We start from the raw sequence: 9,911 nt of genomic DNA, 5'->3' as shown, positions 1-9,911 counted from the left end.
GAGTTAAAAAAAAAAAAACATTGAGAAGGTGACAGCTAGGGAAATTAGTTATTCTATGACTATAATAAAATGTTTAGAATAAAAAAGAGTAAGAAACATCAATTGGCTTTATAATTTAAAAGAGAAGACTAACCAAATATTGTCTTCCCAGTTCTTGTACAAGCGTAGACCATAAACTAATAATTCTTGCATAAGAAGTACACAGAAAAGAATGATCATTTTTTGTATATTTTTGTTTCTCAAAATTATTTAGGAGAACTTTGCCTAGTGAAGGTGAACAAAACAAAATGTAAGAAACATTAAAATGGGAGACAACTGGTGTTGAGTGTGTTGGAGAATATAGCAAAAAAGAAATTGCTCCATTAGATATTATAATTTGGTATGTAACAAAAAAATTTAAAATTATGATTAAAATGACTAAAATAACCTATATTTTAAAAAGTCAAATAAGAACTTAGGGGATAAAATTCAAAATAAATTTAGTCTCAGTAGCAACTTCATGCAATATAAATTTTCTTACTTTGATAAACATGAATATAAAATCCTGCTCTCTGTACTCTAGTGTTTCCTATATTTTGTGAAGATTGACTCATGTCAGGTCACATCTAAATGACTCAACATTGTGAGCTAAAAGGCTGTTTACACACTATACACATTCTTTACTTACAGAGCAAAATAAACTTAACACTTTTATATTAAAAACCATGGAAAGAGTAGGATTAGTAGCACCATGAAAAATAATTCTTCCCCCAAACTGCAGTCTTTTATTTTACTCAGTGAGATTCTTCCCTTAATTGAATTTTTAATGCACCATTTTTGTTACTGGTCAAAATATATATAATCTTCATTTTATAATCCTTACAGAAAGTCATTCTGGACCCCAAAAGTGAATTCATATCCTTATTTCTTATGTAGAAAAATAATAGCGACTTTGTTCTAGCACATTGCTGAGGTACATCTGAATCTTCATGGTTACTAGTCAGCATGCTTTCTTGGTCATATATAGTAGCACCATTGTTGGGCAGCAGTGGTAAAGTTGGGGAGAGTGAGACATTGCATCCTGGGAATTTCATATATATATATATATATATATATATATATATATATATATATGTATATATATATATCACATTTTAAAGCACACACGGAATTTTTCAAAATATTATGTCCTTTTCATGCACACTTGACATCGGCTAATACGTGTCCTCAAGTCTCCTGTCTTCAGCGTTTCTGACTGAGGTTTGCTGGGAAATAAGAAACAAGACAATCGGGTTAGCCTTTTCTCGTATTTATATTATATTATTGGTTCAAATTCACATACAAACACTATTTTTAAAAAAAATTTTTAAATATATTTTATTGATTTTTTATAGAGAGGAAGGGAGAGAGATAGAGAGTCAGAAACATCGATGAGAGAGAAACACCGATCAGTCGCCTCCTGCACACCTCCCCCTGGTGATGTGCCCACAACCAAGGCACATGCCCTTGACCGAAATCGAACCTGGGACCCTTGAGTCCGCAGGCTGACGCTCTATCCACTGAGCCAAACCGGTCAGGGCACAAACATTATTTTTGAGAGCTTGTTTGGAGGTTCTAGCAGGGGACTGCAGCTACTCGTATAGCCTTGACCAAAGACCAGTCCTCTCCTCTGTGGGGGAAGGCCATCCTCTTCTGATGGAGCACACAGCTGCAGCTTCTTGAGAGACACACATGGATGGGTGAGAGGAGGGTGACACCCGCCTAGCCAGCCAGATCAGCTGAATCAATCCTGGCCATCAATGGAGTGACACATGTCACAGCCAGATCACCCTCACATCTGCAAATATTATTTCTGTATTAAAGAAGCTCTCCTGATGACTAATGGTTAACTTTTGAGCAATATGATCAAGTGCAGTGACTAGTATAACCTAAGAATGATTACTGGTAGGTAATTTTTGTGACTTTTCTCTGCACCACTATTATCTTTGTCTATTTGTATCTCCCTCTTATACATTTTTCTAATAGTCCTATAATCAAGAGGATCTGGGCAACTGATGATGAATAAATGATAATATATAATACATAAGAAATGCATAAAGATAACACATAAGAAAACACTCAAAAGAAGCAACATATAAAATACATTTAAACTGAATAAAATCCAATAGATTGAAGTATCCTGAGGTACATGCGTTATAAGTGTTCTCCCCAATAAAAACACTTGAATGAGTGGCTTGAAAACATCCTTGGAAAAGAGTTCATTGGACTGGCAGAGGGAACACAGATTAAAGCTTTAATTCCTGGGATGGCCTCCATCTAGTTAAATAGCTGCTCACTTGTTATTGAGCAGGTCACATGACCTTTCCTGGCTTTGCTTGTTTTGCTACTGAAGAATTACTACTAAGCCATCTCAAAGCACACATACCTACTATTAGCTAACTTTGTTTGTCTCATATGAGTCAGGTATATGAGGAGAACAAGCAAGAATGAAGGACACATTCCACTAAATTTTTTAACATTTGTTAGGTATAAACCATTCATAAATTGTCTCTCTTTTCTCTAGCATCTCTGAAGGAAGCTAAGGACCTAAATTAAACTAAAATTATAAGCACCTTACCTGAACATGTCTGACACATCTACAGTTGCCAGCCAAAAGCTGTAGGAATTGGCATAGTAGTTGCAGGTACCCCGCCCATGGCATTCAATGAAAGGAGCTGAACGAAACTCTTCTAAGCATGAACCAGGAGAGGCCAGGGCTTGACCTGAGCCCTCTGCCCCAGCACTTGTATGCTAGAAAAGAAAAAGAAAAATGTGCCAATGCACTCATGTGCATACCTTAGTGGATACTCAAAGATATGTGCTAAACTCGCCAAAAAATCAAATCTAGTGAAGGAACTAGGGCCACAGGTAAGAGAATAGTATCTACACCAAGAATACTCAACAAAAGCAACAGGCAGATTATAAAAATATGTTCTATAAAATGTGTGAGGGGGAACAAAGTGCTTGGACAGCAGCTATTTGAGATCAAGCTTCTTATTATGCAAATGACAGGAATATTCATATTGGGAAGAAATGTTGATATGATGGACAGTTAGCTATGATAACAAATACAAGAAAGCATGTTTCATACCATCATGAAGGAATAACCAATCCAAAGAGAATCCCATCCCTGAGGACAACGAGGAATCTGGATGGTCTGACTGTGAACAGCAATCACCACAGCTGGAGCTTCACACACTGCACATCTAGTAAGGGAAGGTAAGAGGGAATACAATCTACAGAGTCAATATGTGGGAAATAGCATTCCCTCTTCTTTAGCTGCCATCCTGGTATAGAAGCCGATTAAGTTGTCTTCAATGCTCAGAAAAGGAAGAGAAAATGCACTTTGAGAATTGCTTTTGCATAAGCCTTGTCTCCTAATATATATAACAAAGTTATAAATAAAAACTGCAAGTTTTTTTTCAAGAAACTAAAGAATCACTACTGTAGCATTTTCATTTTCCATTCTGCCCTAAATTCATACTTATTATAGTCAATGCCATAATTGCAATAAGAGGTTGGTTTAGTGTATTGCACATACTACTTGCTGTTAGAGTGCTCAAATGAAAGGTAGACATTTAGTAATGCTGAAACTGTGGTAAGAACAATGTCTGGTAAACTAGAAAAAGATAATAAACAGACGATTTTGCAACTCCCACCCATTATTTTTGGTTCAAAGATATTTGTTAACCATTTGGTCTACCTGGAGAAGTACTACATATCCAGAATGCTGGGCAGTTACCCAGGCACTTGTAGATGTGGCTTAAATCTATAAAATCAAGTAAAATAGCAACAAAGTAAATACAGCTTAGTCTACCAAGTCCATAATAAAGAACATGAGTGGACTTTTGAAACATTGAACCAATGGGCACAGTTTATCTACAAAAGAGGGAATATCTTTAGGGAACCTTCTACTCCCAACAATTGGGACAGACAAAAATCACAAAAAATGAGTTCTCATAGTATATACACCAAGGGTACTCAACAAAAATGATTTGGGCAAATGTATTTAAAAAGGGCATCCTAAATATGCTATTAAGAGGGGCTGGACTAGGTTTCACCTTTATATTCAAGGGAGAAAAAACTAGACATTCCAATGATTCATCTTTTATGGTTGCTGGATTCCTAGGTAAATGATCAGAATGAAAATGGCAATATCTAATATGCCTAGGAGATCAAGTTAAACTAGGGTTCAAACCTGAAAAACCTCCAAACTTCATGTATCACTTCCTCCTTCCCATAGCTAATCAACTGTCAAATCCTATCTTATTCTATTAAAGTGATACATGTACCCCACTGAACGTTCCATCCACTCCTGCCAGGATTATTACATTATCTTCAATCTAATGATATCTCAACCTCAGGACTATCACCTCTGTAATCCATGTTACATACCAATGATTCTGTATTCTTCCCTAAAATGAAGGTAAAAAACTTTTCAGGGATCCCCATTATCCTATATAATAAAGAGGTAATATGCAAATTAACCCTCATGCCCTCACAAGGTGGCTGCCTATGACCAGGCCAGCATGGGGGTTAGTGAGGAATGACAAAATGACTGAACAAGCAGGCTGCATGGGGCGACCAGGCTGATAGGGGGGTTAGTGAGGGATGACCAAACAATTTAACAGCAGGCTGCGTGGGGTGACCAGGCCAGTGGCGGGGGGGTCATGAGGGGTGACCAGGCTGGCAGGGGTGGCAGTTGGGGGTGACCAAGGCTGGAAGGGGAATGGCAGTTAGGGGTGACCAGGCTGGCAGAGGGGGGCAGCTGGGGGCGACCAGGCCAGCAGGGAGGGGCAGTAAGAGGCAACCAGGCTGGTGGGGGGCAGTTAGGGGTGATTAGGCTAGTGGGGAGGCAGTAAGGGGTGACCAGGCCAGCAGGGGGGTAGTTAGGAGCTACCAGCCCGGCATGGATGGGGCAGTTGGGGGTGACCTGGCCGGCAGCAGGGGGCAGTTAGGGGTGACCAGGCTGGCAGGGAGGCATAGTTAGGGGTGACCAGGCAGGCAGGCAGGTGAGCGATTAGGAGCCAGCAGTCCAGGATTGTGAGAGGGATGTCCGACTGCCGGTTTATGCCTGATCTCTGGGATTGGGCTTAAACCGGCAGTTGGACATCCCCCTAGGGGTCCCAGATTGGAGAGGGTGAAGGCTGGGCTGAGGGGACCCCCCCCATGCATGAATTTCGTGCACTCGACCTCTAGTATACTAAATAAATTCCAAATTAAATTACACAGTGAATGTCTGCTACCATCTGGGTCCAAGCTAACTACCCAATCAACTTCCCTTCTCACTATGCAACCTTTACAATCTACATTCTAAATACATCAATCTACTACCCATTTCCATATTCTCTGCCTTGTATGTCGTTATTTCTTATAGTTGCTTGTGTCTCAATTCTATCCCATCCTTCAACGACTTACCAGTTCCAACACATTTTTTCCATATAGTCACTCTAATTTCTCCAGTTATAATTATGCATCCCTTTATCTATGCTCTCAGAACACTTTTATTGAATCTATTGCAGCACTTAGCTCAAGATATATATATATATATATATATATATATATATATATATATATATATTTGCCTCATTACTAGACTGTAAGCTCTTTGTATACTGCACTATGTCTATCAGGAGGCTTGGTCAAAACACATAACCAATAAATACAAATCAAACTAAATGCTGAATTAAATATTATAAAGATACCTCTATTCTACCTAATCTGGGAGAAGTCTGATCAGATTATTAGTTTTGGACTCATTTCTGACTAGCTAAACCAATTGAAGATTAGAACAAGTCAAAGCTATATCAATGTCTTACCGACTAATGAATGGCTGGATGCTCTGGCCCTTCAGGGGCTCCATGTTCATTGGCATGGGCTCTGGAGTGGAGAGCCAGTAAGAATAATCATTTCTTGAAGCAAAGTTACAAACATTGTTGATGTTGCAGAACATGAAAGGCATGGTACTGAAGCGACGAAGGCAGCTGCCGGCTGTCCCTAGAAAGAATTGGGGAGTAAAAGATGAAGAACTTCATCAGGATGATACTTTAGTTTCTTCTAAAACAGTAATAAACTTTCAAAGAAAAAACTTGCCCACATTTATTTTTTAATATATTTTAATGATTTGAGAGAGGAAAGAGAGAGATGGAAACATCAATGATGAGAGAGAATCATTGATCGCAATTCTTAGATAATAAATGTGCAGGGGTGGGCAATAGTAGATTAACAGTTGTTAGTAAATGAAACAGTAGTTTATTTTGGTATTATTATTTATTAATTATTGTATTATTTTCCATATAAACAACTGCAAACCTACTTTTGCCCACCCCTGTACTTTAATTCTTCAATTATGAAACACACATTTTAACATTTTTAGAATCAGGTTATATCTTAAAATTTATGTAGACATTTATTGTGGTAGGTCATTATATATTACCTAACACTGTTTTTAAACGGGTGTTGTTTTATGAATAATATTGGGTGATTTATTCTGGACAAGTGAAGAGCACAAACTGAGTCCTTATAATATCATATCAGTATTTCCTCTCTAGGCTTCCCTCTCTTCTTACAAGCCATCCAGAGAATGTATCTTGTGTGGCTTTGTAATCACGTTAAGGCTAAGGACAATTATAGTGCTGACCACTATACACAACAACCACAGACAGGTTTTCAGGTGAATAATAAAACAGAAAAAAATAAATAAGAGATAAAGATAAAGGGAGTGTGTGAGTGCAAGAGAAAAGAAATAGAGCTTTTGATTTTTGGGGGGCTGGTAGGGGCAATAGAGGTTATCTGTACTAGTGATCAGGCCTTTCTTTTCTCATTTACTCACAAAAAGAATCATGAAAAATGATGTACCCTAACACATTTTTAAGTTGATATCTAAAATTTTCATCAGAAGTTTAAGTTGATACTGTTCTAGTAATTAAGGTATTGGTTATTGTCTCTGGGTTCCAGCCCCATCCTTCTATACTTTGTAATACTGGACGATGGGGCTTTGCAAACCACATTTCAAAATTGCCAGTTATCCTTTCTAGTGTTTTGTGAATATTTATATTTAAAAAACGAAAGCCTTATATCACTTTTAAAAGTATACAGTATAATAATTGAAATCTAACAACAAATATTTTAAAAAGTATATAAATTGGTTTTTAGAAATTGGAATTTATTTAATGTTCCTGTTGCATTTAGAAATTATACTTCCACTAGAGGCCCGGCGTATGAAATTCATGCACTGGTGTGTGTGTGTGTGTGTGTGTGTGTGTGTGTGTTCCTCAGCCCAGCCTGCTCCCTCTCCAATTTGGGACCCCTTGAGGGATGTCCAACTGCCCGTTTAGACCCGATCCAGGTGGCAGTTGGACATCCCTCTCACAATCCAGGACTGCTGGCTCCCAACTGCTCGCCTGCCTGCCAGCCTGACAGCCCCCTAACCACTCCCCTCCAAGCCTTATCGACACCTAACTGCTCCCCTGCCAGCCTGATTGCGCCCAACTTCCCTTCCATACTTGCCTGGTTCCCCCCAACTTCCCTCCCTGGCAGGCCTGGGTCCCCCCAACTGCCCTCCCCTGCCAGCCTGGTCCCCCCAACTGCCCTCCCCTGCAGGCCTGGTCACCCCCAATTGCTCTCCCCTGAAGGACTTGTCCCCCCCAACTGTCCTCCCCTGCAGGCCTGGTCCCTCCAAACTGCCTTCCCCTGCAGGCCTTGTCCCTCCCAACTGCCCTCCCTTGCAGGCCTGATCTCCCACAACTGCCCTCCCCTGCCAGCCTGGTCCCCCCTAACTGCCCTCTCCTGCAGGCCTGGTTCCCCCCAAGTGCCCTCCCCTGCAGGCCGTCTTGTGGTGGCCATCTTGTGTCCACATGGGAGCGGCCATCTTTGACCACATGGGGGTGGCCATCTTGTGTGTTGGAGTGATGGTCAATTTGCATATTACTCTTTTATTAGATAGGAGGATTACACCTCTCACTTAGTTTTATACTAATGTATTTTTTACTTTTGAAAGTTTTTTATTGATCATCCTATCATATTCCTCTGAAAAAATTACATAACTTAAAAATATTTTTATAAATATATATTTTTATTGTTTATAGCATTACAGATGTCCTCCATTTCCAACTCTTTTGTCCCCCTCCACCTAGCCCCTATCCCACCCCAGGCCTTCACCACACTATTGTCTGTGTCCATGGGCTATGCATATATATCTATAAATTCTTTAGTTAATCTCTTCCCATTCACCCCTGCCCCCACCTCCGAGGTATGTCAGTCTGTTCCATGCCTCCATACCTCTGGACCATTTTTGTTGATCAATTTATTTTATTCATTAGATTCCACAAATAAGTGAGATCATGTGATATTTGTCTTTCTCAGTTTGGCTTATTTCATTTAGCATAATAATCTCCAGGTCCATCCATGCTGTCTCAAAGGGTAAGAGATCCTCTTTTTTTACTGCTGCATAGTATTCCATTGTATAAATTTCCCACAGCTTTTTTATCCATTCATCTACTGATGGGAACTTGGGCTGTTTCCAAATCTTAGTTATTGTAAATAATGCTGCTATGAACACAGGGTTGCATATATTCTTTATGATTGGTATTTCTGGATTCTTAGGATACATTCCTAGAAGTGGGATTTCTGGGTCAAATGGCAGTTAACTTTCTGCAACTATAAGGCTTTACATGTCAAATATTTTATTTTGAATTTTCATCATTACAGTTATTGTTAATTCACAAGAGATAAAATATACATATTATAAATTTTGATAATTACTAAATATATAGAGTAACCTTTTATTGGAAATTAATTTCTTTGTTGTTGTTGTTGTTGTTAATCCTCACCTGAGGATATTTTTCCCCACTGATTTTTATTTTTTTTAAATTCTTTATTAGTTAAGGTATTACAAATGTGTCCTCATCCCCTCCATTAAACCCCCATCCTCCCCCGCCCACTGATTTTTAGAGAGAATGGAAGTGAGAGGGGAGAGAGAAAGAGAAAGAGAGAGACAGAGAGAGAGAGAGAGAGAGAGGGAGAGAGAGAGAGAGAGACAACAATGTAAAACAGACACACTGCATGGGTGGAACTGTAGAGCATTATGCTAAGTGAAATAAGCCAGTCAGAGAAAGATAAATATCACATGATCTCACTCATTTATGGAATATAATGAACAACATAAATTGATGGAACAAAAACAGATCCAGAGGCAGAGAAGCATCGATCAGACCATCAAACCTCAGAGGGAAGGAAGGAGAGAATGGAGGTAAGGGAGAAAGATCAACCAAGGGACTTGTATGCATGCATATAAGCCTAACCAATGGACACAGACAACAGGGGGGTGAGTGCATGAGCGGGGGGTCAAGGGGGTAATGGGGAGATAAGGACACATATGGAGTACCTTAATCAATGAATAAATTTAAAAAAAAGAGACACACTGACTGGTTGCACGTTCCCCGACTGGGGCTGGGGATTGATGCTGCAACCCAGGTACGTCCTTGACCAGGAATTGAACCAGGGACCTTTCTTTGCATGGGCTGACACTCCAACCATTGAAACAATTGAACAACACTGGCCATGGTAGAAATGCATTTCTTAATGATATTAATTAGAAGTGAATAGTAGAACCTTAGGTAATAGAGCCTTTAACAACATTTTTATTTTGAATTGTCCCTTTGAATTTGTCTCCCAGAAGCTTTCACATTTCAAGGCAATGTGTCACAGTGTGATTTTTTTTCCATATAATGGGAAATGGGTGATAGTGAGAGGGAATAGTGCATATCCAAAGAACATACACAGGCAGTTCAACTTTTGGAGACAAAAACATGGAAGTGGAGGATTTGAAAATGGATTCCTTTAAAATTATGCCTTGGTTATTCTTCATCTATCCAAAGGAGTATGCTTATTTC

General features: G+C 39.2%; 1 protein-coding gene across 2 annotated transcripts in view; it reads right to left on the bottom strand.

The window, feature by feature from the left end:
• Positions 1-1,162: 1,162 nt before the first annotated feature.
• The window catches only part of COL4A5 (collagen type IV alpha 5 chain), a gene marked incomplete at both ends in the record, with an annotated part of 331,327 nt that continues 322,578 nt past the window's right edge, over positions 1,163-9,911 (bottom strand). For both annotated transcript variants that reach the window (XM_081115359.1, XM_081115360.1), the window contains 4 exons: positions 1,163-1,244; positions 2,597-2,769; positions 3,110-3,224; positions 5,838-6,015. In XM_081115359.1, the coding sequence (XP_080971485.1) occupies positions 1,163-1,244; positions 2,597-2,769; positions 3,110-3,224; positions 5,838-6,015 (548 nt within the window). The remainder of the gene's footprint in view (positions 1,245-2,596; positions 2,770-3,109; positions 3,225-5,837; positions 6,016-9,911) is intronic.

Source organism: Myotis nattereri (genome assembly GCF_964212035.1).
Source record: "Myotis nattereri genome assembly, chromosome: X".
Lineage (NCBI taxonomy): Eukaryota > Metazoa > Chordata > Mammalia > Chiroptera > Vespertilionidae > Myotis > Myotis nattereri.
Note: the sequence above shows the minus strand (reverse complement) of the source record. Positions and strands in the feature narration are given on the sequence as shown.